Here is a 27,825-nt window from a genome sequence, read left to right on the forward strand (position 1 = left end):
TGACACCTGATCAGGACAAATGAGTGTCGCCTGACACGAGTTGGCAGGGCCCTCTGTGGCTCATGGACCTGAGGACTCTTGAAACTTGAAGTTAACTTGCCCTTGCTCTATAGGCACTGCACCATTTGGTTTTCAGCCCCCTACATTCTGCCCTTTGATTTCTTTCAAAGGAGCAATATCCTTCTGGGAAGGACTGCCAGGCCTGGGCCTGCCCAGCCACCCTTCAATTTCCTTCTCAGACTCCACAGCTCACCTTTGCAAAAAAGCTTGATACTCTTTCACCCTGGAAGATACCTAAGTTGGTTCAACAGCTTGAAGAAGGTGCTTCCTCTTGGGCTCCTTCTCAGAGCAGCTCTGCCACTGCTCCAACCTTCCTTTAACCCTTCTTCAGCATTCCACCCTGCCTGTCCATTCACGGTCATCAGCTACTGCCAAATGACCAAATGAGACTTTTCTCCTTGAAAACCCCAGCCCCAGCAGTCCCATGTCTTCCCCCCAAACTTACCCACTCATCTATTTACATGACAGGACCCAAGTCAGCTCAGCCCCAGAAAAGTCCTCCAGCCCTAACTGCTCCCCCCAGACCTATGTCTGGACCCTGGTTCTCCCCTCCCCGCACGGGTCCCTTCACTTCTGCAGGTATGAACTGGAGCTCTCCTAAACTAATCTGCCAGGTGCTGGTGGCTCATACCTGTAACCCTACTAGAAGGTTAAGAGCTGATGATCACAGATGAAAGCCTGTCCAGACAGAAAAGGCCATGAAACCCTTTGTTTGTGTTTGGTCATGGGACTTGAACTCTGCTTGGGTGCTGACCCTGAGGTCTTTTGCTCAATGCTAGTGCTGTGTCACAGCTCTACTTCCATTTTTTAAAAATAGATACTATAAAGGTGATGATGTGCAGAGAGTTGGTTATATAAGTCAGGTAAAGAGTGTATTTCTTTTTGGACAATATCACCCCTTCCCTTTGAGTGCTCTGGCTGGCTTCCATGAGCTTCTTATCCCTAGATAAACACCAAAAGACCCCGAAGTGGAACTGTGGCTCAAGTGGTAGAGCACTAACCTTGAGACAAAAGCTTAGGACACTGCCCATTCCCTGAGTTCAAGCCTCAGGATCACCATTTAAAATAAATAAACTTATCACAAGCGCTGGGCAGTGCTCACCACCCCCACAGTGGTACTGTAACCTGAGAACATCTCCCTTACTGCCCCAAGTCTTGAATGAGTAGTGTGGAGATGATTTCAAAGCCACTCCTCCATCATACACACACACACCCCACCATGACCTCCAAATCTTCATCCTATCCTGTCCCGTGCAGCTGTCGCACAGGCAGTCTGAAGGAATCCTCAGAAGGAGACCCTGGTTTCCCTTTTCCTCTGTCCTTGGGTTTCTCCGCCAGTAACCAACTTCCTGTCAAGCGTTTCAAGTCCAGCTTCCCTTCCCACCTGTACATTTTGGCCTGCCATCTCCTCTTCAGTTCAAGTCCATATTCTGCTGCCTAACCCTGAGCTCTTAAATTCCTGAAGCTTGGTTTTCTGAGTCAGGAAGGTGTGGATAGTGAATGGATTTGCCCTGGTAGAAAGTAACAGTAATTAGATACATATGCTGTATTTGGCACAGAATTTGGCAGGTCTCAGGAAACATTGCCCCCCCTCCCCCCTCAGATTTATGTTCTCCCTCCTGGACCCTTACATTGAGTTTATTTCTATGAATCTCCCACCTTTGAATGTCCTCTGTGACTGACACTTCATCCGAGGGCCCCCCAGGCTCCAGGTGAGCAGGCAGCAGGACCTTGGGGGCCTGACAACGTCGGTGTCTCTCGAGGCCCTTGGGCCTGTGTGTCTGGTAACCTGGTATCTCATGTGCATCCAGCCCTCCCAGGGCGGGACTGAGAGTTGGGGGAGCTGCAGGCGGCTCCAGTGAGGACAGAGTCCTTTGCCCTAGGCCTGCACCTGGAAGCCTGTCTTAATTGCTGAGACACACCCCCTGCCTCCACCTCTTCCCATGTCACCAGGCAGCTCTGCATCACCCGGTAGAGATCTGTACCAAGGTTTCCAGGTTACAAAGGGTGTTAGGTGCTGGACCAGACTGGGGGGCTAGTCCTTTAGCACTGTGCCCTGTTCTAAGTGCACAAGACTTAGAACAGCCATTATACCCCTCTCTTACCTGCAGTTGTGGAGATAAGGCTGGGCCCCGCATCAGCCCACCTTGGCCCTTTTGCAGGAAAATTTGAAGAATTAATGGGAGGAAACTGCTGGGAGAAAAGGTCCATGGGCCTCCTGGTGGTCGGGGGAGGCTGTAGGTGGAGACCAGAGCCTCAGAAGAGGACAGCACAGCAAAGGTAACCCCGGAAGCCAGAAGTGATAGGCAGAGACCAAAGCTGGCTACCAGTGTGGAGTTGGAGTGGGAACCTGGTATGGAGGACTCTAAGGGGAAATTACAGCCTCTGTGCCAATCCAGCGGGGAGACAGCCTTTGGGACTAGTCTAATAAGGGAGATGTTCCCTATTTTTCCCCCACCTGGGGCTTGAACTCAGGGCCTAACCACTGTCCCTGAGGTGTTTTTTGTTGTTTTGTTGCTATTGTAGATCATGGGACTCTGGGCCTGGGCACTGTCCCTGAGCTCTTCAGCTGAAGGGTACCGCCCTACCCCTTGAGCCACAGTGCTACTTTCAGTTTTCTGGTGGTTAATTGGAGATAAGAGTCTCACTGGAGGCCGGGAGTTTGGCCTAGTGGTAGAGTGCTTGCCTAGCATGCACAAAGACCGGGTTCAATTTCTCGGTACCACATACATAGAAAAGGCCAGAACTGGTTCTGTGGCTCAAGTGGTAGAACACTAACCTTGAGGAAAGCTCAAGGACAGTGCGCAGGCCTTGAGTTCAGTCGCCAGGACTGGCCAAAAAGTCTCACTGGACTTTAGTGCCCAGGTTGGCTTTGAACCAGGATCCTCAGATCTCAGCCTCCAAGTAGCTAGGATTATAGGCGCTAGCCACTGTGTGCAACTTGTTTTCTTTTGTTGCTCAAAACTAGTGCTCTACCACTTGAGCCACAGTTCCACTTCTGGCTTTTTGGTGGTTAATTGGACATAGTTTCACAAATTTTCTTGCTGGGGCTGGCTTCAAACCATAATCCTCAGACCTCAACTTCCCAAGTAGCTAGGTTTACAGGCAGGAGCCACCCACACCAGGCCCCCTATTCTTGTCAAATCCCCCACTGATAGACAATTCTTGACCTAACTAAGCAGGGAGGCAGGAGAGGAGCAGCTTCCTGCTTGGCCAAGTACCTTATAGCAGAGCTGAACCAGTATGGGACAGAGAGGCAGAACCTGTGGGGCTGGGAAAGGGGGATGGTCCAGGAAGAGTCATGATATCCAGCTGGGTCCTTGCCAAATGAGGGACCCAGGAAGAAAAGCTGTTGGAGATGGACAACCCAAATGATTGGGGCCCCAAATGCAGCTGGCTGGAGTGCCACCAGCACTGGACAAGTCAAGAGAACAGGACAGTCTCCCCAAGGGGAAGCAAAGGACAGTAGCGCATGTGGTAGGATAGGAGTCTGCCTCCATCACAGATTCAAAAGTCATATTCAGGCTTACTGTGTTTTGGGCCATGGGGTGACTCCGGGGCTCTCCACTGTAAAGCAAGCCCGGGCCCAGCATGGAAGCACATCTATCTGCTCAGGGCTCACCCATGTTCCTTGGTACGTGGAGAGGCATGATGGTGGGCAGACCAGTTCTCCTGGTGTCTGGGGTGACAAATGACTTGCTGGGTGAGGAGCCAGCGGAAGCCAGGGAGGAATGGGGCCCTGATGGTTGGGAGCCCCAACTTCTCACTAAGCAGCTGTGAGACTGAGAACCTCTTTCCCATCTGTAAAATGGGAGCACATCTCTACCCCGCCCTTCCTCCCACTAGGCTCTACTGTCTTTGCCTGGACAAAGACTTACCAGGCCTGCAGTCCTGGAAGTTTCCTTATCATGGAGGAAGATTTTCAAGATATCTACAGAGGAAAGGAGGAATTTGCTCAGCCTTGCCTGAGCATCTGGGGCTGGAGTGGCAGGTGGTTGGGGGGAGGGGGAGAGTCACCTTGTTCCCAGCATTGATGTCAGCACCTCCTGGGAAATGGCCTTCTCACCTCTTCTGGGCCTAAAATAGAGCGGGGGGGGGGGGGGGAAGAGGGGGCATCGGGAGGAGTGAGGCTGTCACAAGCCAGAGGCAGCTCCCCCATCCCCAGCAGAGGTCCTGGGAAAGAAGAAAACTACCTAGGAAGGGGTTCCCTGCCTCTTCCCACACACTCTGCTCCACCAATGTTAATATAAAAATACTTCAGTCAAGGGGACTTCAGCATGGGCCTCTTGCCGCCCCCCACACCCCCATCTAAGGTACTGGCTCCTGGGATGTCAGCAGAAGTCAAAGATCTGGTATGGGATTCATTCATCTTGCCCCCAGAAGACTAAGAACTGAGTTAAGGACGCAGGCGGGGCAGCTGGGCTTGGGGATATAATTGGGGGAGTGTTGGAAGGTCTAGTATTCTAAAGACAAAGGTAGCCTGGTCTAAACAGAGAGGCCTGGCGGAGGCTCCCCCAGGTGTAAGGTTGGGACATGCCCTGGGTTAACCGGATGTAAACGACCTGGAGGAAGGGTTGGGATGTCCCACTCGAGGGACTCGAAGGGGCTCTCAGAGGGGAGGGAGGGCCAGACTCTCCTGGTGGTTGAGGTGACAGTCCCTTGAAGCCCTCCTGGTGGCAGGGACATCTTTGTCTGGAAAGAGGGTCTGGCGCACCGGTACCTGGAGGACTGCAATGGCCTTGGATGCGCTGGTGCTGGACAGGTCCCCCGAGCCCAGAAGAGCCCCAGTCCCCAGTGTCCCTCATTCATACCACATCCTCCAAGCCTCAGGTCGGCAAGGGCTCCAGGCAGGACTGGGTGCAACCCCCTGGGCGCGAACAGCCCAGCAGCCGGTTCTCAGCCGGGCTGTCGCCCAGACCGAGTCCCCTGGGAGTGGGGACCCTCGGCCCCCAGCCTCCCTCCCAGTAGGCATCTACGGATCCTCGCAGATCCTCGAGCAAGGGTGGTCAAGGAGGCTGGCGGGACCCGGACGGGCGTGCGTCGCCGCCGCGCACCTGCCGAGGGCCCCTCCCCAGGCGGAGCGGGGTAGGGTGGGGGGTCTGGGCGGCGCCTCTTTTGTCCTCCCAGGGCTGCGGTGGCCCGGGCCAGCCGAGCTGGGGGGGCGCGGGGGGCGGGCCCTCGGCTCACGTGCTCGCCGCTCGGCTCTTAACCCAGCCCCGCCGCCCCGCCGGGATGGCCCTGGCCAGAGCGCGCTGAGCCGGGCGCCTCCCCGCCGGCCCCCGCCCGAGACCCCCGCCCGGCCCGCCGCGGGCGCCGGCGCCGCCGCCCCCGCCCTCCTCCCGTCCCCCTCCCGCCGCCGCCGCTCGCAGCCGCTGCCGCAGCCCCCGGAGCCCCAGGATTATGAGCGAACCATGAGGCAGTTGCGGCGCTGGGCGTTCGCGGCTCTGCTGCTGCCGCTGCTCCCCGCGCCCGGTGAGTGACCCCCGCCCGCGCCCCGGGCTTTGCGGCGGATTCTGCGGCAACGCTCCGGTGACGGCGGGTCCCGAGCGCGGCGGGGTGCGTCCGCCCACCTGTCCGGGCCCCGGCGCCCCCCTGCCGGCTCTGCGGGGCTCTGCGGGTTGGGGGGGGCAGTCGTGACTCGGGCAGGAGGGAGCTGCTGACCCCCTCCCCGTGGGGCTGGAGTCTCCGCGGGGCACCCAGATCCCCCACCCCTGCTGTCAGGGCCACGCCGGGCAGGGACCGGGGCTGTCCACTCCTCTCCCAGGGCGCCTGCCCCACGGCCCATGGAGCGCATCCTTCTGCAGCCATGGCCTTATCTCGCCCCAGGTCTTGGGTCCCAGGGTCCCAGCGGAGCTTTGCACTGGAGGGGTTCACCCCAGCTGGGGAGCCCAGAAGTCCCAGAGGTCACAGAGCCCAGCCGTCTGATAGGGGAGAGCTCTGGGGGAGAGGTCCGAAAGCAGCAGCTGGACACCAGAGTCCGCCAGGAGCGGCCGGGAGGCCCGGTGAGTGAGGCTGGGTGGCGAGGCCAAGGGGCTTAAAGCAGGCCTCAGAGCCCCCTGGAGGCCCCTGGGGAGCCAGGTTCCGGGACCTCCATGGCTGCAGCTCCTGCAGCTTCCCCTTGGGTACAGTGGTCCATCAGGTGCAGCTGGAGGCCAGCAGTGCAAAGACACACTGGGCCTGCCCAGCTCCAGGCTCCTCTCACCGCTGTGAAAACCCTGTGCCATCCGAGACCCTCGCAGCCTAGTCTGCTTAGGGTCCAGTCTTCTGCCAGCCTACCTGCCAGAGTTAATGGTCCTGCTTAAAGCACAGTTTGGTCAAAAGAAGCAGCCAAATACTCAGGGATTCAGGCTCCCAAAGTCTCCCTCAGCTGTTTCTTTGAAACAGCTTGGTGTTTGCTCCTGCCTCAGTTTCCCTGTGTGCACTGACAGACTATTGCCTCCTTCCTGTCCTGGCACTAGAAAATAGTTTGAAGCCCCCCCAAGCTCATCAGGACATGGCCACCTCTACCTGTGTCCTGTCTCTGTCAACTGCTGGCCCCCACCACCCTCCCAGAGGAAGGTTAGGAATGAAGGGGATTAATTGCAATTAATAATTAATTAATATCATGTGAATAATAATCACCCAGATGGAATATTCATTCAGCATGCTTCTGCTCTCCAGGAGCTTGAAGCTGAAAGTTAGCCAGGCCAATGCGGGCGGCAGAGGTTTGGGTAGCAAAGACCTAGCCAGAAATAGGAGATGTAGAGGAGACTCAAAGGAGGGGGTGCCCTGAAGTCTGGGAAGTTGAGGCAGCTGCAAGTGGTGGGAGGTAAATTGGGCTGGGCAAAGAGAGGAAGGAGGGAAACGGAGGCTAACGTTACAGACATCTGTCAGACTGGCATCTGGCCCTGCCTAATGTACTTGGTTAAAAGCCCTTAAGGGGGAGGGAGGGGAGGTATGGGGTGGTGCAGGGGTGGGGAGCACTGGAGAAATGGAGTGGAGCAGGAAGAAGCATGCATAATGGATGGGCCATCACTCAGGGCAGTGAGCAGGGAGGGGAAGGGACAGGAGGGGAGCCAGGGGAGAAAGAGAGAGAGAGGAGAGGGGGATAATGGTCCCTAGCTGGCTAGGTGGAGGCCAGGGAGGGAAGGCCAGCTTCAATGCCTTCCCAGGCTCCCTGGAAGCCAGCTCCCTAGGCAACAAAGCTGGTTGATCCCAGGCTCAGGATGGGTATCTTGGCTGCCATTTGGTCCCTCGTTGCGCTTTCTGAGAACTGTGCATTCATCACCCTACAGTTGCCTTGGAGGGCCCTTTAGCCTGTGTGAGCACTGGGACCGTGATTTATGCTCTAAAGGATTGGGGGAGGGGTCTAGAGACAAAGTTGAAGGGAAGCATGGGGCCAAAATGTGGATAAATTATACTTCCAGCCTAGTCCTTTCTTTTTTTTTTTTTTTGCCTAGTCCTTTCTTAAGGGGGGTTTGGAGGGAGCTGCTGTGGCCATATGGAGAAGCCAGGATGAGCAGAGGGGCTAGGTGGGCCGGAGGTCTCTTTGGGCCTCATCCTGCTGAGTGAGTGTCTGTGTCCACTGGCTGACTCTGAATACACCTGAGCAGTGTTTGAGGGCCCTGGGTGTGAGTGAGGAGTTCTGAGGCAGTGGTCACTCTCAGTCAGCGTATTCTGTGGGGTTGACACTGTCCAGGCACTTCATGAAACCCCCAGAGAACTTGCTTAAGACACTGATGCCTCTGTGCCTTAGTTTTCCCTGAGACAGAGCTGTCAGCCCTGTGGAAGGCTCTGTGTCTGGCTCTCTGTTGTGTGTGTGTCGGGGGAGGGGAGGGTGTGCGAGTGTGCATTACATCACTTCATTCTCAGTCTCCAGGCAGATACCTTCTCTCTGCTCTGATTTTCACATGAGCACACTCAGGCTCAGAGAGGTTAAGTCACTTGCCCAAAGTCAATCAGCTCTCAGGCAGTGGGGCTGGGAGTCATTTTCTCCAAGAGCAGAGCACTACCCAGTACGCTGTGCTTCCCCTTCAGTTCTCTGAATTGGGGACCAAGGGCCACCTCCTCAAGCCACCCAGAGCAGGAAAGATAGAAGGCCAACAAGAACAGCAGGTGGCTAAACCCCTGACTGGAAGGAGCCCCGTAGTGCCTCCCCAGGCCCTCACCTCTCCACAGGTTAAGGCTGATGGGGGCAATGCAGCCTGTAGCCACAGCCCAGCAGGACGTTTCCCACTTGGCCTGTCATTGCCCTGCTTTGGAATTTCAGCAGCAAGCCCCCCTGGTCCTATGGAGGCAGCCTGGGCTACATGTCTGACAGGCCCAAACACTTGCCTGCTCATTTCTCCGGATCCCTAAACTCAGTTTTCCCACCAGCAACAGAAAGTGGGAAAGGGTTCAGTGTGCTGAGGGCCTTGGGGGAAGCAGGGCTGGGACAGGAAAAGGGAGGATGGCAGGAAGCAATTAGATACCAAAGAGATCAGATACCAGGCCCTTGCTGGGCAGGCAATCTTTTGCCTTCACCTGTCTGAATTTCTTTAATTCTTAGTCCATCCCAAGGAGGATTCACAGATGGGAAATAAGTCTAGACATGGACTTATTGAGGCCGGTGTGCATCCCGGGTCTCACAGCACTTCAGTAGCAGAGTCAAGATTGATCCCTGAACAGCCCTTTTTATTTTGCTGGGACTAAGGTTTTGAATTCAAGACCTTGCAGTAGCTCAGCTTACTTGCTTGATGCTCAGTTAGCAGCAGCACTCTACCACTGGAGCCATGCCTCTAGGCCAGGCTTTTTTTTTTTTGGTGGGTCTTGGGGCTTGAACTCAGCCTGGGAGCTATCCCTGAGCTCTTCAGCTCAAGGCTACCACCCTACCCTTGAGCCAATCCTCACTTCCCATTTTCTAGAGGTTAATTGGAGATAAGAGTCTCAGGTTCTTTTGTGCCCAGGCTGGCTTTGAACCTTGATCCTCAGATCTCAGCCTCCTGAGTAGCTAGGATTACAGGCGTGAGCTACCATGCCTGGCTAGCCTGGCTTTTTGCTGGCCATTTTAGAGACGGAGTCCCTCTGGACTTTTCTACCCAGGCTAGTCTCAAGCCTCAGTCCTTTGGATCTCAGCCTCCTCAGTAGCTAGAATTACAAGGTCAGCCATCAGGACCTAGCCCAGAGAAGCAGAGAGTTCGAAGTGCAGAAATGTGCGATCACAAAGAGTTTGCTGTAGAGGGGGGAGGGTCAGAGTGCACGAGGACACCACAACAGGAAGTCACCAAAATGAGTGAAACCCCTGGGCTCACGAGGCTGTGTATGGCCAGTGGGTCACCCTTTCTCGTTCACAAGAAGCTCTGTGTGTGTCATACCTAGCACAGGGGAGCTTCAGCCTACAGGGAAGTGATCCATGTCTGGAGTAGTGTCGAGGGCCTTAGTCGCCGAGTCCTTGGGAGCTTCTCACAGCAGCATTTGCCGGAAATGCAGGGAGGATGCCCCTGTGAAACCCTGAACTGTGATGCGGGTTTTGTGGCTGCACAGAAGTAGCTGGAAAGACAAGAGAAGCTCACTTACAAGACATGCCCCAGGGTTGGAGGCCACTGGCACCAAGGCCACCCTGTGGTCTCTGAGGCCAGTTACAGTGGGGGCTGGGTTCACAGCAGGAGGATCCCTGCAAAGGGACAGTTCCCACGGGATAAACTCTATGCTGAAAAGTTGCACACTGCAGTTTGGGGTCAGAGAGCCACCATGTGGGTCACTGCTAATGCCTGGGGCCTCTTTCTCCACAGACCAATGGCAAGACCCTACCCTTTGCCCCATCTAACCTGGGATCTAGCCAGAGCTATGTTCCATGTCCCAGATCGCACAGTGGGATGGGGTCTAGGTGCCTGAATAGCGTAGGGTCTGGGGACAGCACAGGATTCAGGGCACTTGGGGGTCACCTGTTTGAATGAAGCTAGGTTCTCATTCAGCTCTGGCCGGCAGGCTTGGCTTCACTCAGGTACCCTCCTGGCAGCCTAGGGGAACCCAGCTGTCCAATGTTGGTCCCCAGAGGGACTGATGACCCTGTCCTTAAAATTTTAGGTCAAATCCCATCATCAGAAATTCACACAACTGTTCTCCTTGTCTAGAAATCCTCTGCCTTGTTGAGGGATGTCGGGGCAGTCATCTGGTATTAGAGTTCCTGACTCTGACATTTCTCAGGCTCAGCCACCCAGCCCAAGAGGTGCCAGTATCTCCAAGCACAGCAGGAATGAGGGGGCTTCTAGAAAGGTTTACCTGTGAGGGGCAAGACACTTCACATGCAAATCACACTAACCCACCCAGATCTGCTGCACAAAGCCACCATTCAGGCATGTGCCTGTGAGAGGAGGTGATACAAAGGGGTCTTTCTGCAGCTCCTCAGGTCTCCCACTGGCCTGGGTGGGAGAAAAGGCATAGAGCCCTCACCCAAGAGGAGTACAGGTCACCCCTAGTAAAGGTGCATCAGGGATAAGTCTATGTATGTGTCTATTTCAAGAAATGAGTGTCGGCTGGGTACTTGAGGCTCATACCTGCAATCCTAACTACTTAGGAGAATTTCAGATCTGAGGAGCAAAGTTCAAGGCCAGCCCAACAGACAAATCTGGTACTCTTATCTCCAGGTGACCAGCAAAAGCTCTAAATGGAGGTATTGCTCAGGTGGTAGAGTGCTAACTTTGAACAAAAAAGCCAAGTGAGAACACAAAAGCCCTGAATTCAAGCCCCAGTACCAGCACACACACACACACACACACACACACACACACACACACACACACACACACACACGTGCGCACGTGCTGGCATGCGCGCGCTGCTGGTTCACACCTGTAATCTTACTCCGGAGGCTGAGATCTGAGGATTACAGTTAGTTCCAAGCCAGCCTGCTGGGAAAGTTTATGAGACTCTGAACTATAATTGGCCACCTAAAAAGCTGGAAGTGGAGCTGTAGTTCAAGTGGTAAAGCAGTAGTCTTGATCACAAAATCTCAGGGGCAGTGCCCAGAACCCTAGGACCAACACACACACACACACACACACACACACACACACACACACACACACACACACACACACACGGGTATCAAAGACTGAGGGGTGGCAAGAACAAGCTCTGAGATAAAGTGAGAGAATGGGGTACAGCACGGTGGGCAGAGGCCTGAAGGACGGTGTCTGGAGGCGGTGGGGTGTTGGGCTCTGCAGGCTCAGGTATTCTGGGGACATGGGACCCTAACTATCTTTAGTCCTCTTCCTAACCCTAGGATTCTTAGATGTGGGGCACAGGCTGGACATCCAAGCTTTGAGGTGTGGGCAGACTCTTCTTCCTTCTCCCTGCACTGTGACCCTGGTCAGTCCTGACAGGAAGTGTGGACGAGGCCCTCCTCTGAAGCAGAGAAGAGGGTGGGCTAGAAGGGTGGAAGCCTAGGGGTAAAGAGGTCATCGCAATACCAAGTGCCACAGCTGTCAAAGCAGATATAACCCCAAGCCCAAGGGTAAGAGCCAGTGTGACCCAGAGCGTGTCACCTCCGCATGTCTCTCCCCGAGCCTCAGTGGCATTTGTAAAATGAGGATCCCACAAGATCTCAACCAGATGGTTGAGATCAAATGAGCTGGAGCACGTGGGAGCCAGGATGGCCTGGGATCAAGAAACAAGTGCAGGGCATGGGGTCGTTGAGCTGGGCAGGGAGCTGGGAGGCTGGAGGACTGAGGTGACCTCAAGACTAGAGGGCCCCAGGGACTGAGAGGTAATGAGATAAGGCCAGGGTCAGGGCAGGGGCAGGAGGCAGACTCTGTAAGAGCACTATCTAGCTTGGGCAGAGCACCGGTCTGGAGCTTGGCTGGGGTTATAGGGCTCTGGCACTGGCAGGAAACCGCCCCTCCCCCCTACAACCCTGCTTCCAGGGACCTGGTACAGCAGCTGGGATTGAGAGGAGCTTACCTGACCTGGCTGTCTGCTCAGACAGGGGTCAGACCTGTGCCCCCAGCCAGCTGGGCCAGTGTCCCACGTACCTAGTCTCTCTCCTTTTTCCATCTGCCTTTTTTGGTGGGCACTGGCTCCTTGTGCCTTGCTTCCTCTCAGGCCTGGTGACCAGGCAGCTGTCCCCGTCCCCCCCACTACTCAGCCTCCCAGATTGCAGGAAGAAGCTGCCATAGCTGGCACTGCCTCACCGGTGCAGCCTTTCTCAGAGTGGAGGCAGCAGAGGAAGCAGACCAAGTTGGTTGGCTTACTGCTTTCCTGAGTGGGGAAATGATAGAATTTTCCAGAAACATGGCTTCCACAAACTCACCTCCTAACCTTGGAAATGAACTCATTTTACCTTTTTTAGCCTCTCTGAGGCTCAGAGAGGGGGCTGGGTCATCCCTGAGGGTGCACAGCCTGAGTGGCATCAGGACAAGGGGCTCGAGCACACTGCTCCTCAGGGCAGCCACACAAGCAAGCACAGCTCAGAGGGGAGGAGAGGAGTGGGAGAGAGAAGAGGGAAGGGCAGGTAGGGATGCCCAGGTATGGTGAGGAAGGGAACTGGGCCAGAAACAGGGAGGGAAGAGTGGAGCTGGCCCAGGCTGAGGGTTTGGAAGGAAGTGGGGACTCCGTGCCCTTGACTTTCTATTTCAAGTCTGATCGATGCTGTAGGGGCTCAGGAAGGAGCTTGGGGACTTGATTGGCCTGGGATGGGGTGAGTTGGTGTCCTTGGGGCTCAGAGGTCTCCCTTCCCAGGCCAGCTCCACCACCTCTATGCTATGTGTCCTCAGGTGAATTCGCTTAGCCTGTCTGTGCCTCAGTGCCCCCATTTGTCAGATGCAAGTGGCAGTAGCGTGTGTCTCAGGATTGTTGTGAAGACCAAATCCAATACCTATAAAGGCCTCAGACCCACGCAGGGCACCTGAGCAGTGCTCACTCGGGACTCGTTAGGATTGGGTGGTAGAGGACAGCTAGGCCTGAGCTGTGGCTGTTTTGGGGCTACGGCCCTTCCTGCTGTTTCCCTGTCGCTAGAGCCATTAGAAGATGCCCATGAGCAGGGTGGAATGGCAGGCCCATCTTGGTGTCTGGGGCTCCTGGACAAGCTGGGAAGCATGTTCCAGCCCTTGAGCTTGCTCAGACCTTTCCTGTGTGTCCACCAGTTTAGGTTGGGGTGGGATCTCCAGGTGTGTCCTGAGGATGGTTATGACTCAAGGGCAGGCCAACGTCTCCTTATCTCAGACTCTCCTGCAAGTTTTGTCGTGAGGGGCTTCCCTCCATGCTCTTACATCCACCCCATCCCACACCCCTGCACATGTGGCTGGGCACCAGGCTGGGGAGGGCAGCCATATTGTGCAGGCCTGGTCCGTTGCCGTGGCAACCTGGAGCCTCCCAGCCCCACTGCATAGGTCCTTTTAAAAATTTATCAGGAAAACTTCCATGTTTAAAAATTAACCATGGGATTGAAATATTAAAGATGATCTGCTTTGAGCAAGGCAGAGGGCAATGGATTTGGGGGTAGAGGAGCCAAGTCCTTTCCTCTTATCTGGATGACACCTGCCCCTTGCCTAACATCCAGGGCCCTGTGGTCAGGTCCCGCCCACTCCACCTGTGTCTGCACTGTCCAGGGCTCCTGTGGAGATTGAGGATGGAAAGAAAGCACCTCCAGGACAGAGGCCTTTCACTCTTTCCATGAGCCTTCTGGAACCTTCCATTTGTCCCACTGACAGGGAGTGGCCTTGCCAATAACATGTCCCAGGAGGGCCTGGCACGAGGCCCCGGGCGGAAGACCACCAGAGGGCCAAGGGTGGGCCATGTCCAGGGAGGAGCACCTGCCCCTGCTCCCCGGGTCTTGAAAGGAGAGGAGCTTGTACAAAGCTTCTTCTCCCTGATAAGGGGTCCCCTCAGCTGCTGGGGCTGCACTGCCCCTTCCCAGGGCACCCTCTACCCCAGAGTCCCCAACTCCCACCTGCAGGGTTCTCAGGCTGACGTCTCCCTACCTTCCCCATGCCAGCCTGTGCACCTGGCCCAGGTGAGTTTCGTCATCCCAGCCTTCAACTCCAACTTCACCCTGGACCTGGAGCTGAACCAGTGAGTGTGGCCCGGATCCCGGGGCTTGGGTAGCAGGGATGGGCAAGGAGAGGCCTGGACTTGGCTGGGTGGGGCTGCCTAGGTGGGAGGAGCTGGGATGAGACCCACTGAGCCAGTGGCACCAATGACTCTCCTTCTTGCTACTCCAGCCACCTCCTCTCCTCACAGTATGTGGAGCGCCACTTCAGCCGAGGAGGGACCACCCAGCACAGTACCGTGAGTGCCTCTGGGAGGGGTCAGGGACAGGGCCGGGCATGTAGCTCAAGGGTGAAGCGCTTGCCTGGCATGCCCAAGACCTGGGCTCCATCCTTAGCACAGCAACAAAAGATGGAGAGACAGGTGGCTGACGGACATGAGGTCAGGGATGAACCCACGATGGCCTCATCCCTGGAGACCTCACATCCTTCCTCACCCTGGAGGCTCCAAGAATCAGCAGCCGGGGTGGGCAGGTTACATGGTGGGGGCCCACACAGGGTGAGAAGTCTAACTTCTTGCCAGCCTCCTTTTTGGAGATGGACAGTGCCCTTCACCATGCCATGCCAGCTATGTCTCCAGTATCTTCCCCTTGGGGACAGGAGAGGAAACGCCTCCACTTCCCCCAGGATTCCAGGCCATTTACCACACCAGGGTCCCAGCCTTGGAGGCCCTGAGCCTGAACAAAGATGAATGAGTAGCTATAAATAGCCCTCCCCCCTCCACGACACCAGCCGGTTCTATAACTGGAGCACAAGTAATTCTGAAGGAAGAGGAGTTGGGGGAGGCGGTGCTGCTGCCCCTCTGACCCATGAGTCTGACTAGGACCCCCACCCCGTTGTCACAGCTCCTCAGTCTATTGTCTGGGGGCCTGGCCATGGGGACAGTGGGTAAAGAAGATGGGGAGGGCTGACGGGGTATAAAGTGTGGGGAGTGCCCAGGACAGGGCTGGCACACAGCAGATGCCATAGAAGGATTCATTGTCATTCTCAAAGCAATCTGGGGATCCTTTTCCCAGCCCCAATGAATGGCCAAGAACAAACCGTAGCTGTGGTCCCGTGCCCTCATGTCTAAGTAAGGAGAGTTAGGAGCTAGCCCAGAGTGACACAGATAAGGAGCATCACCAGCTTAGATGCAAATTCCAGAGCCCATGGGGCCCGCAGCAGGGACAGCTCCTGGGCCCCTCCCCCATCCCCAGCTCAAGGCTCTGTTCTCCCCAGAGGGCCGGAGACCACTGCTACTACCAGGGGAAGCTCCGGGGCAACCCTCACTCCTTCGCGGCCCTGTCCACCTGCCAGGGGCTGCAGTGAGTACAGTTTGGGGACATAAGGGAAGTGGGTAGGGAAGCTTTCTGCCCAGGCTGGGACAATAGGGAAGCTGCACCTCTCTCCACAGTGGGGTCTTCTCTGATGGCAACCTGACTTACATCGTGGAACCCCAAGAGATGGCTGGGCCTTGGGGAGCCCCCCAAGTAAGCCCTGTATAGATCCTCACCATCCCTCCAGTGGCCCTGCCTTGCTTGTCCCCACAGCTGTGGCTGCTTCCTCCTTCCCGCCATCAGTCACCTCAGCCTCACTGTCCTCCTCAGTGCACCCAGCTCTGGTTCCTGCCTCTTGTGACCCCAGCTCCAATGTTCCCTCTGCCCCCCACATGACCTCCCACTGGGCTCCAGTGTCCTTTGCCCCTGTCTCTCAGGGCGCCCCCAGGTCTTGACCCCGGAATATGAGCATCTGGGAGATCAGATCCGACATGGGAGCTCTGGCCAGTTCTGGGTCACCCCAGGGTGGGGAGGAGGGAAGGGCTGGAGCTCCCCCCCAAAACAAATCAACAGGGCCCAGAGGAGACCTGCTCGGCCCCCCAAGAACTAATTTCCCTCATTGCAGGGACCCCTTCCCCACCTCATTTACCGGACCCCTCTCCTCCCAGACCCCCTCGGATGCAGGGAACCAGGTAAGGGAGGGAAAGGTGGGCTGGGGAGGGGGCAGCTGTGCCCCTCTCACCTGCCCCTCCCCACAGGCTGCCTGTTTGCTGCCCCTGCCCATTCTGCTCTTCCAAACCTGCCGAGGCTGAGAAGGAAAAGGCAGGTACGGGGCCCGCTCAGACCTCAGGCTACAGAGACCTTGGGCTGTGGCGAGAGGCAGAGGACACCCCTACTGGTGGGGCTCAGAGTGATGGGGCCAGGGGTCAGAGAACCAGCTGTGGGGGTGTACCCCCAGTTCTCCCTACCACTGGCATCCACCTCAGGCAATCAGAGGCTGCTTGTCTACCACCTCCATCCCAGGCTGAGAGGAATGTGTCCCCTGCCAGTAGGGGGTCTGATTATCCCTGACTGGAGTCTAGACCCCTCCACCCCTGCACGAGTTTTTCCATGAGGCCAGACATGGAGGGGACTGATTCCAAGTGCTGCCCCGCCCCCTAGGTCCGCAGGGGCCACCCCACAGTGCACAGCGAGACCAAGTATGTGGAGCTAATTGTGATCAATGACCATCAGCTGGTAAGTCCCCAGGCTGAGGGACACCGGACAAAGGGCCCAGAGGAACCTCGCCCTAGCCCACTCCTCCCTTCCCAGTTTGAGCAGATGCGGCAGTCTGTGGTCCTGACCAGTAACTTTGCCAAGTCTGTGGTGAACCTGGCGGATGTGGTAAGCAGCCTTTCTCCTCTCTCCCAGCTCTTTCCTCCAGTGCACACTCAGGGGTCACCGTCAACCTCTGATCCCTACTTCCTTGGAGGGACAGATTGAGGCCCTCCATCCCTCCCCCCATCCCGAGTCCTACTCTTCCTTCCACTCCCCTCATCTTCTCCCCTCTGCACTCAGATATATAAGGAGCAGCTCAACACCCGCATTGTGCTGGTTGCCATGGAAACATGGGCAGATGGGGATAAGATCCAGGTGCAGGATGACCTCCTGGAGACCCTATCCCGGCTCATGGTGTACCGGCGGGAAGGTCTACCTGAGCCCAGCGATGCCACTCACCTCTTTTCGTGAGTCCCCCGTCCTGTTCACCCTGCCAGCTTCTGCTCGCTGCCCACAAGGTTCCTGAATACCTGCCCCTGTCAGCTACCCTCCCCAGAATCTGAAGTCTGTGGGTACCAGGCTCACTTTGTACCTGCTACCTCTCCTGGCTATGGGCACCTAGCCAAGCATCCCCTGAATCTTAGGCTGGTGGTTCTCTTTAACCCTGGTGGTTCTGTGCCCTCTGATCTCCATTGGTTCCCACCCTTTTAGACAGTCCCATCATCCCTTCCATTGAGACCCAGGACCTGGTAGAGGAAACGTCTAATAAAAGGGCCTTGCAGCTAGAGATGAGCCAAAGGGAGCCTCTCCTAAAGAACCCAGGGGAGGGAAGAACTTGCCTGAGGCCACACATTGATCTGAAGGGCAAGACCTACCTCTCCAAGAGAAGATGATCGGGGCCCTGGGTAGGATGGAAACCATCCTAACAACCCTCTCCTTCCAGGGGCAGAACCTTCCAGAGCACCAGCAGTGGGGCAGCCTATGTGGGGGGCATCTGCTCGTTGTCCCGGGGTGGGGGTGTGAACGAGGTGAGTTGGGAGGTAGGCAGGGGTGGGGTGGGGTGGGGTGGGTATCTGCAGGAGGGACTGTGGAGGCCTAGGTGCATGTTTAAAGGAGGTACATATCTTCATATCTATCTTCCCTACCCTCAGTATGGCAACATGGGGGCCATGGCAGTGACCTTGGCCCAGACGCTGGGGCAGAACCTGGGCATGATGTGGAACAAGCACCGGAGCTCAGCAGGTATCTCCTCCGAGGCTCCCCTGTAGGCCCTGGGTCCAGCCCAGATGCACACTCAGCACATCTAGAAGTGAAAGGGTGTGCGGGGGCTGTTTTTGACCCACTCATGTCCCGGCTTACCTTTCAGGGGACTGCAAATGTCCAGACATCTGGCTGGGTTGCATCATGGAAGACACTGGGTGAGTTCTTAGGGAGAAACTCGGGTGTTGGAGGAGAGTCCTACAACAAGCGCTAGATGGCCATCTGGACTGGTGGCCTCAAAAGACCCAGCTGACAACGCTTAGCATTCTAACATGCGGGTTGTCTGCAAGCACTATTTAGGGAAGACTCAATTTTGTCCTGCTCAACACCCCAACTAGCCAGATTGTGGTGTGCGCAGTTGCCACTGGGCGGCGCCCAAGTCGCATGCAGAGGCGCCATCTCTCCAGAGCGCTCCAACCCTGCCTTGAGGATCCTCACTCACCCTCCTTGATGGGCTTTCCCAGGGCAGAACCCTAGCCTCCTAGTGTTGGCAACCATGTCTTTTGATGGGTCAGTTCCCCAATCTTGTCAAGGGGTGAGGCAAGGCTGGAGGGCTACACTCGTGCACACAGTCCCTTCACATTTGCACAGATTCTACCTGCCCCGCAAGTTCTCCCGCTGCAGCATCGAAGAGTACAACCAGTTTCTGCAAGAGGGAGGTGGGAGCTGCCTCTTCAACAAACCCCTCAAGGTACCAGCTCCAGGGCCGGGAACCAGGGAGCGGGCTGTGGGCAAGGACCTGGTCAGACTCCCCACCTCCCTCCTTGGTCCAGCTCCTGGACCCTCCCGAGTGCGGGAACGGCTTCGTGGAAGCGGGGGAGGAGTGTGACTGCGGCTCAGTGCAGGTGAGTAGCTGGGACGGGCATCTGGCGTGGGTGCCCGGTGGAGGACGCGCGGATGGACGCGATGGGAAGCATTAGGGCTCGCCCGCCTCCCTGCGCTTCTCGCTGCCGACCCTCAGGAATGCAGCCGCGCGGGTGGCAACTGCTGCAAGAAATGCACCCTGACTCACGACGCCATGTGCAGCGATGGGCTCTGCTGTCGCCGCTGCAAGGTGAGGAGGGGGAGGGATGTTTGGATGCCATCCAACTATTGGTGGGATTTAGGGAAGGAGATGGGTTCTGAGAGGGAGGGACTCGTATCTGGGCGGGCCCTGTCACACACACACACACACACACACACACACAAAACGAACCAGTGGTGTCATGGGGCGGGGCTTCATGGGCACTAAGGGGTGTGGAAGGCAGAACTTCTTGAGGCTACCAGGGTCTGGGAATGGCCAGCAGAGGTGGTGGGAGCACAGAAATGCCAGTCTGTCTAGGGATTAGGGTGAAGAGGGCGATGCTGTGTCCTGTCTGAGCCCATGAATGCATTTTTCCCTAGTATGAGCCGAGAGGTGTCTCTTGCCGAGAGGCTGTAAACGAGTGTGACATCGCTGAGACCTGCACTGGGGATTCAAGCCAGGTCTGCTCAGTCAAGTCATCCTACAGAGCCCTGGGCAAGGCACTTCTTACCCTTACAGGTTTACCTCTGAGGGTGACCCGCTCTCCCCACCCCCTGTGCTCTGCAGCGAGCCAGGCCTGCTGTTTATGAGCCCTGGTTTCTTTCTCCTAGAAAGGGGCTCTTAGTGTCTCCTGGCTTTGTTCCTTGGATCATTAGACCAGCATTTGTAGTCTGGCTGGTATTCCCAGTGCCTGGCACCACACTACCTACTGTAGGCTAGAGAGCAAACCGGACAATATTAGTCTGCATCCATTATATCCTAATTAAGTACCAGGCATTTTCTCCCTGCCCTGCCATGTGGGTGGGTGCTGGAAACTGAGGTAGGCTTATGAATCCACAGAATCAGACAGAACCCCTCACTTATTTGATGTGGAAAGAATGCTGTGGGTGAGACATGAGCCCCTACTTGGGGGAATTTGGCACATCTGCATTCCTCCCTGGGGTGGAACTCAGGCTTTGAGTGTGGGGCTGCTCTGCTCAGTTAGCCCCTCCCTCCACAGTGTCCCCCTAACCTGCATAAGCTGGATGGTTACTACTGCGATCATGAGCAGGTATGAGAAGGGTGGGCACCCCTTCTCCTTGGGACTCAGGGCAGTCTCTTGTCTCCACTCTGATCCCTTGTCTCTTTGTTGGTCCCTTAGGGCCGTTGCTATGGGGGTCGCTGCAAAACTCGGGACCGGCAATGCCAGGCCCTCTGGGGCCATGGTGAGTGTGGCTAGAGCAGGTAGATGAGGACTGTGGAGGACCCAGAATGGAGAGGCTAGGGAGAGGTAGGGGAGGGAGGGAGGATGTGTCTCCCATGCCCCAGTCAAATGTGTGGCTCCCCCAGAATCTCGGTAACCTGGCCAGCCTGGGGAGGTGCTGACCGAGGGCCTGGGGCGGCCGGGTAATTCCTGACATCACCTGCCTGCAGTGGCCGCTGATCGTTTTTGCTATGAGAAACTGAACGTGGAGGGGACAGAGCGTGGGAACTGTGGCCGCAAGGGGTCAGGCTGGGTCCAGTGCAACAAGCAGTGAGTAGCCAAGGCGCCCACCTGATGGATGTCTCCAGCCCTGTGGAAAGGGTGAAAATTTTCCAAGATGGGGCAGCAGCTTCTCCTAGGAGGGGGCCTGTGAGGCCCAATGGAGAAGGCAGATCAGCATTCACTGGCTGGGCCAAACTTGGGGCTGTTCCTGTATATCCCAACAGGGATGTACTCTGTGGCTTTCTCCTCTGTGTCAACGTTTCTGGAGCTCCTCGGCTGGGAGACCTGGGCGGAGATATCAGCAGTGTCACTTTCTACCATCAGGGCAAGGAGCTGGACTGCAGGTGTCGGCTGGGACTATGGCTGGGAAAGGGGAGGGGACAGCTCTGATGGGAGCTGGACAGGAATGGGAGCTGGCTGTCCTGTTTGCCAGGGGAGGCCATGTGCAGTTGGCTGATGGCTCTGACCTGAGCTATGTGGAGGATGGTACGGCCTGTGGGCCCAATATGCTGTGCCTGGACCATCGCTGCCTGCCAGCTTCTGCCTTCAACTTCAGTACCTGCCCGGGCAGTGGGGAGCGCCGAATCTGCTCTCACCACGGGGTTGGTACCTAGAGGTCAGAGGTGGTGGGAGAGGCTTACAGCAGGGCACACGCCCTTGCTCACCTCTGCCAACCCCACTTGCCCCTAGGTCTGTAGCAATGAAGGGAAGTGCATCTGTCAGCCTGACTGGACGGGCAAAGACTGCAGTATCCACAACCCCCTGCCCACATCCCCACCCACCGGCGAGACGGAGAGATACAAAGGTGAGACTCAAACTGGCTGCCATGACCTGTCTCCCATTCTCCATGCCTGTCTCTGCCAACCAAGCCCTTCTCTCCTCCCCAGGTCCCAGTGGCACCAACATCATCATTGGCTCCATCGCCGGGGCTGTCCTGGTCGCAGCCATCGTCCTGGGCGGCACGGGCTGGGGATTTAAGTAAGAGACACACACCCTCTAGATTTCTGGCATCTGTGGGGAGCAGAAACCCAGACTGTTGGAGCGGAGGGGCTCGGAGCCCAGAGGTCCCTCTCTTAGAGAAGGGAAGGTCATGCTCCTTTTCCTTTTTCTCTGCTTGTCCTCTCCTTGGCCTCCTGAAGAAACATCCGCAGAGGAAGGTATGACCCGACCCAGCAGGGGGCAGTGTGACGCCGGCCACATCATCCCTCCCGCTGTTGCTGTCCTTGTCTCCTCCATCTCATTCGTCTCTCGCATTCTGTTGGTTGGGAACTGGGGCCGATTCCCTCCTGCAACCTTGCTGGCAGCCTGGGAAGGAAGTCCTCAGCCTGCCCTGCCCCTTCTCCTGCCCACCTGCCCTCTCAGGCTGTGAGCCACCTTCTGCTGCCTTTCCTCTGGCCAGACCCCCTGGCCAGGTGGGCCTGGAGCTGTGCCCGGCAAACCCCAAACCCTGGGAGGGGGCCTCCCTCTGCGTCCATCTGTTTTGTCTGCCATGTCACCGCTGTCTGACCTCCGCCAGATCCCTCCCAGCCAGCCTGTGACTTGCTGCCTTCAGGGCCCAGCACTCACCTCCCAGGGCCCAGGTGGAGGGCTCTCCCTCTGGGCCCTGCCTCCTATCCTTCCCTGATTCCCCCTCTCCCTTCCAGGTCTGGAGGGGCCTAAGAGCCATCCCCCTCCTTCCGAGCCTGGCACCCACCGTCTCGGTCCTGAATCATGAGGCTGCCCCCCACCCAGCCACAGAGGGAGGCACCGTGCAAATGTCTTCCAGGTCCAAACCCTTCAACTCCTGGCTCCACAGGGTTTGGGGTGGGACTGTGGCCCTGCCCTCTGCACCACCTGGGTGGCCCAGCCTGGAGTTCATTTCCACCTCATATGGCTTTGGCCTCACACTCCAAGTCTCCCCATGTGAATGTAGCTTCCTTCATCACAGACCGGCACAGCTCAAGTGGGGGCCACCAGCAAACATGGCCTTCAAACCCAGGCCTCTAGGACCATGGCCTTCCTCTGATGCCTAGGGGGAAGAGACCGACTCTGACATCCTTTTTTTTTTCCCCAACTTAATCTTAACAGATGAATGTAACTTTGGGGGTGCTGAGGCCAGGACAGTTCTAAAGTTGTCTTGACACTCACAGCAGGGCCTGGAGGCCTGGCCAGCCTCTAGGCTCTCCCCTGGGAGGCTCACACCCGGAATCCTGTCACTGACCCCAGGCACAGGCTGGGCATGCCCGCTCACCCCACTCTGCCCAACCCCACAGAGCTTTGCAAGAAGTATAGTGCTGATTCAAACCAAAGCTGCCTGTCCTATGCCCAACGCCTAGGCTCTGGGTATGGTGACCACATGTCCCAGACTGTCTTCAGTTCCAAAATGACACACCTTTCCCTTTACATGGGACACAAAGGGAATAGAAAATATAGTTCCTGAAATTAATGGTCACCTACCTGTCTCAGGGTTTAGGTGTCCCTGGTGTGGCCTGGCAGTTCCAGGCCAGGCAGACCCTCCAGTGAGCACTCTCCTGGTAGAGAGGGCCTGAGGTGACCCAGTGCCTGTGACATGGAAGAGAAAGTCAGGAAAAGACAGGCCTGGATGATCCTGGGCTTCTAGAGAAGTCCTCAGAACCCCCATCAAACCCTTTTTACTCCCTATCTGTATGCCAGGGCCAAGTAATAAGTTTACAGATGTCCCCATCTGTCCCCTGGTTCCTGCTGTGGCTGAGCTGGAAAGCCAGGAGGAGGCCAGAATGGCAGACTTCCACACCCTCTGACAAAGTCTGCCATGGCCTTCTCTCACATCCTTGCTCTGGCTCGTTGCCCTAAGTCAGCTGGCAGAGCAGGTCAGGGGTGGGCTGCCTTATGGATGAAAGCCACAAATGAATGGGTCCCCTCCCTGGGGTACCCCTCCCAGGGCTCAGCTGGGGGTTCTGAATACTCTAGGATTTCCTAGCTGCCTGTCCAAGTCCCCCCCCTTTTTTTTCTGGAGTCTTTTTGAAGGTCTTTTTATGGAGAAAATGGCTCCCTATTTATCTGAAGCATCCTCAGAGACAAACTGGAGTCTGCAACCCATAGATGGCCTTTTGAGTGACTGGATGGCATCTGGCTATAGTGGGGTTCTCAGTACTAAGCCCCAGTGAAAGGGCTGGGTGGGTGCCCTTCAGACCAGGACAGAAGGAAGAGCACAATATCTGGAGGACTCCATTCTTGGATGGCAGGTGTGCCCATAGGCACATGGCACAGGCATATGGAGCCACATCTCTGCAGGGATGTGAATGCTTGCACATACACAGGCATATGTCTCCGTGCCTGTGTGTGTATGTGTGTACATCCACACATCAGTGGCAGGCACAAGACTTCCTGTGACCAGTCCACCTTGGCTCCTAGCTGCCTGTATCATCTGGCCCCATCCTGGTGGTGCCCAGCCTGGCAGTTCCCAGGGAGGAATGAGAGCTGCACTGGCCTGGCTTGGACCTGGCTCCCTCTGCATCTTGTATATACATCATCTAGGGCTGGGGGGAGGCGGGCCAGGAGCATCAATTAAAGATCTCATCCTGGGGCTTCCATGGAGCTCATACTGGCTTGTGTCTCTCCGTTCTGTAAACCATCACACCGGGTATCTCAGATCCCCACTGCCCATGGATCCTGGAAGGGAATGTAAGTGCCGTGCCTAGGACAACAGGGGAAGGGGAAGGAAAGGGCGAGTCTCCCCATTCTCAGTGAGGAAGCAGTACTGGGTGGAGGCCTGGCTCTCCCTTCCTCTGCTTTCCCAGCAAAGACGAGGTACCCTTATGCTGGCTTCCACAAAGCAGTCACCTGATGTCCTTTCATGGTTGAAGTCAGAGAAGCTGTTCCTTTCTTCCCAGTTTCAGGAAATTGGGCAAGCCTTAAAATCTGGATGGTTTCCCCATCTTTGCTCCACTGAGCTTGTGATGGGGAGCAGGGACTTGGGCCACACTAGACATGGACTGGTCAGAGGCCTGAGTTTGAGCCTGGGATATGTTACAGTCTTTCCACTTCCCCTCCAAGGTTGATTCTGGGGAAGAGGGAGAAAGGAACCATGGGAGAGCCAAAGAGGCCCTACCCCCTTAGAGATATGGAAGTGGGGGAAAGATGGCAGCTATAAAAGGAGTAGACAGAGATAAAGCAGCAACAGCAGGGGTCTGGAAAGTTGCAAGTAGGTGGGTACAAGAGCATCGCTCCACTCCCCATCAGGTTGGTCTTCCAGGACTACAGCACTTTGTTGAAGAGACAGGACATAGGATCACATTCAGACACCAGTCCCTACCCAATTCCAGTATCTCAATCCTTCCAGGATACAGAGGCATATCTAAGGCATCTCCTGAGGGCAACGGCTTCCTCTTTCTATTCTGTGTGCAGAGTGAAGAGGCCAGAATTATTCTCCAGCCCATCAGTCACGCACTCAAGTCTAGGTTTGCCCTGGCCTTCCTTGCTCTGGGCTGGCTTAGCCTATTTTTAACTTGTTCCATCACTCCTGCCTCTCAGCAACTCCATCTTTGCGTTTAACCCTTTCTCTGTTGCCTGTTCTCAGTCCCATGTGTCCTATCACTGTCCCTCAAGGAGTGAAAGCATGGCTATTGGCAGACAGATGCTAGGGGCAGACAGACAGGACACCGAGAGGCCAAGGACTATAGTGGGGTTCACAGTACTAAGCCCCAGTGAAAGGGAGGGGTGGGTGCCCTTCAGACCAGGACAGAAGGAAGAGCACAATACCTGGAGGACTCCATCCTGGGGTGGCAGGTGTGCCCATAGGCACATGGCACAGGCATATGGAGCCACATCTCTGCAGGGATGTGAATGCTTGCACATACACAGGCATGTCTCTGTCAGGAAGATCAGCAGGGTCATCCACCCCCTCTCAGTCCCAGCACCGACTGCCGAATTTACCACAAGAGCAGGAGGCTTCAGGACACTGCTGGTGCTGGCTGGTAAGGGCCATACCAGGAGGTGCCCACATTCTTTGCTCCTGTTCTGACTGTCTATAATGCCAGTACCCCTCTGCCCAACTTGCCCAAGAGAAGTAACTCCCAGTGCGCTGGAACAGAGCTGCGGTTGTGGCTACACAGACCATCTCAGAGGACTGAGTTTCCCTCAGAACCCAGGACAAGCCTCCCTCTGACCCCCTTTGCCAGTTGCAAGTGGCCAGGATGGAGACTGGGAGTCAGGAAGCATCTCTATATGATGCTGGCACTTGTGTCTTTATTGGGTTGGAGAAGCAGCAATGCATGAGTCACGGCTCAGCCCAGGGTCTAGAGCGGTGTTGCTAGTAGAACAGAATGGGAAAGTCTGAGCAGGGAGGTATCTAGATGGTTGGTCTCATGCCCAGCTTCTACATGCACATTTTAAAACTTCCTCATAGCTTGCTTAGAAGCAGGGAGTGGGGCACGGATGGCTCACACCTGTAACGCAGCTACCCAGGAAGCTAAGGTATGAGGATTGAAGGTCATAGCAAGCCTTGGCAGAAAAGTCTGTAATAATCTCATCTCCAATTAACCACAAACCAGCCATCTCTAATTAACCACAGCTCAAATAGGAGATTGCTAGTCTTGAGCAAAAAAGACTCAAGGACAGTGCTCAGGCCCTGAATTGGAGCCGTAGGACTAGCACGCATATGCACATATGCACACACACACACACACACACACACACAAAATAAGTAATCAGCATATTTCATTAAATCCAATGTATTTTGGAAATGGAGCAATGGCTCAAGTAATAGAGCATCAGCCCTGGGCAGAAAATGCTGACACCTAGGCCCTCAGTTCAAGCCCCGATACTGACACAATTTTAAAAAAAAACCTATAATCTTTGGAGTTATAGGCATGGTTCAGGTGGTAGAACAGCAGCCAAAGAATGAAAACTTAAGATACTGAGTTGAATTCCTGGTTTTAGGAGTGAGTGAGAGAGAGAGAGAGAGAGAGAGAGAGAGAGAGAGAGAGAGAGAGAGAGAGAGAGTGTAAACGCAGTATTGGGCCAAGAGTTGGGCCTAGTGGTAAGAGTGCTTGCCCAGCATGTATGAAGACCTGGGTTCCACCACATACATAGAAAAAGCCAGAAGTGGTGCTGTGGTTGTAGGGCTCTAACCTTAAGAAAGCCCAAGAACAGTGCTCAGGACTTGAGTTCAAGCCCAGAACTAGCAAAAAAAAAAAAAAAAGTGGAAAAAAACATAACCAAACTATTCTTATTTTATTTCACTTTTGCCAGTCCTGGGGCTTGAACTCCGGGCCTAGTCACTGTCCTTGGACACTTTTGCTGAAGGCAAAAAAAGTGCTCACGGCACTTTTGCTCTGCCACTTGAACCACAGTGCCACTTCCATCTTTTTCTTTTTTCTTTTTTTTTTTTGCCAGTCCTGGGCTTGAGCTCAGGGCCTGAGCACTGTCCTTGGACTTTCTCAAGGCTAGAGCTCTACCACTTGAGCCTCAGCACCACTTCCGGCTTTTTTCTATGTATGTGGTACCGAGGGATCGAACCCTGGTCTTCATGCATGCTAGGCAAGCACTTTAACCACTAGGCCAAACTCCTGGCCCCACTTCCATCTTTTTCTGTGTATGTTATACCAAGGAATCAAACTCAGGGCTTTGTGCGTATGAGGCGAGCACTCTACCACTAGGCTACACTCCTGGCCCAAACTGTTCGTATTTTACCATGTAACAACAAAATAGTGGGGTGTTACTTTTTTTTCCTCTCCCCTTCTTTCACCTCCCAGGTCTGGAATCAGGTTTGTACCTGAGACACATCCAGGTCTGGACTAGTCACATTTCAAGAGCTCAAGGGCTCCATGGGGCTCTAACTATGGCTATGAGGTAGCAACACAAAACCCAGAAAGCTTGAAATAGGGCAAGGGCAGGAGGAAGCAGACAGGCCCAGCAGGAAGGACCTGGATCAGCTACAGCAGACACTGCATCAAAGCTCATGGGAGGGCTGGCAACATGGCTGAGTTTGATTCCTCAGTAGCACATAAACAGAAGAAGCCAGAAGTGGTGGCTGTGGCTCAAGTGGTAGAGTGCTCACCTTGAGCAAAAGAAGCTCAGGGATAGTGTCTAGGTGCTGAGTTCAAGCCCCAGGACTGGCAGAAGAAAAATATAAAGCTCATGGGAACCTGTGTGCACAGTCTTCTTGAGAAGGCAGGAACAGCACCAGAGCTGGGCATGATGATTCATGCAGAAGGCTGAGGCAGGACTGAAAATTCAAGGCCAGCCTGGGATACATAGTGCAACTCCATCACAAACAAATAAAATAGAGCAGAGCCAGGACAACATTGGCAGGAGATGGGGAGCTTTTAACTAGAGTGAGAAACCTAGATTTGTCCTTCCCTGAAGCCAGTTTTGGGCTCTGAGAGTTTGTTATAGGTAAAATAAGATTTTTACCAACCTCCTGGCACCAGTATCTCATGCCTATAATCCTACCTACTCAGGAGACTGAGATCTGAGGATTGTGGTTTCAAGCAAGCCCAGGGAGACAAATCTACAAACTCTTATCTCCAAATAATCAACAAAAAGCTGCAGTGGAGCTAT

At 55.5% G+C, this 27,825-nt stretch overlaps 1 protein-coding gene and 1 long non-coding RNA gene across 4 annotated transcripts; one reads left to right on the forward strand and one right to left on the reverse strand.

Annotated features, from left to right (window-relative positions):
* Positions 1-258: 258 nt before the first annotated feature.
* Positions 259-5,015, reverse strand: LOC150051253 (uncharacterized). The gene is made up of 6 exons (XR_016538307.1): positions 4,781-5,015; positions 4,078-4,137; positions 3,939-3,991; positions 2,166-2,295; positions 1,445-1,571; positions 259-425 (listed from the first exon to the last, which is right to left on the reverse strand). It is a non-coding gene; the product is annotated as an uncharacterized LOC150051253 (long non-coding RNA).
* Positions 5,016-5,431: 416 nt separating this feature from the next.
* Adam11 (ADAM metallopeptidase domain 11) lies at positions 5,432-23,851 on the forward strand. Of its 3 annotated transcripts, XM_090350075.1 has the most exons (27): positions 5,432-5,532; positions 5,887-6,062; positions 14,012-14,088; positions 14,238-14,304; positions 15,282-15,367; positions 15,457-15,532; positions 15,945-16,011; positions 16,078-16,145; positions 16,481-16,555; positions 16,631-16,702; positions 16,877-17,043; positions 17,520-17,604; positions 17,728-17,818; positions 17,943-17,994; positions 18,428-18,527; positions 18,610-18,681; positions 18,798-18,890; positions 19,220-19,300; positions 19,840-19,890; positions 19,981-20,044; positions 20,253-20,352; positions 20,529-20,648; positions 20,738-20,906; positions 20,995-21,109; positions 21,192-21,282; positions 21,444-21,461; positions 21,948-23,851. In XM_090350075.1, the coding sequence occupies exons 1-27, from the start codon at positions 5,472-5,474 to the stop codon at positions 21,961-21,963; spliced, it is 2,310 nt and encodes a 769-aa protein (XP_090206201.1). In that variant the 5' UTR covers positions 5,432-5,471; the 3' UTR covers positions 21,964-23,851. The 3 variants fall into 3 exon arrangements, with proteins under 3 accessions (XP_090206201.1, XP_090206200.1, XP_090206202.1); XM_090350074.1 differs by lacking the exon at positions 21,948-23,851 and having other exon boundaries at positions 21,444-21,935; XM_090350076.1 differs by lacking the exons at positions 5,432-5,532; positions 5,887-6,062; positions 14,012-14,088; ... (1 more) ...; positions 15,282-15,367; positions 21,948-23,851 and having other exon boundaries at positions 16,078-16,141; positions 21,444-21,935.
* Positions 23,852-27,825: the final 3,974 nt, after the last annotated feature.

The sequence above is a fragment of the Megascapheus bottae genome, chromosome 17 (genome assembly GCF_031878675.1).
Source record: "Megascapheus bottae isolate mThoBot1 chromosome 17, mThoBot2.hap1, whole genome shotgun sequence".
Lineage (NCBI taxonomy): Eukaryota > Metazoa > Chordata > Mammalia > Rodentia > Geomyidae > Megascapheus > Megascapheus bottae.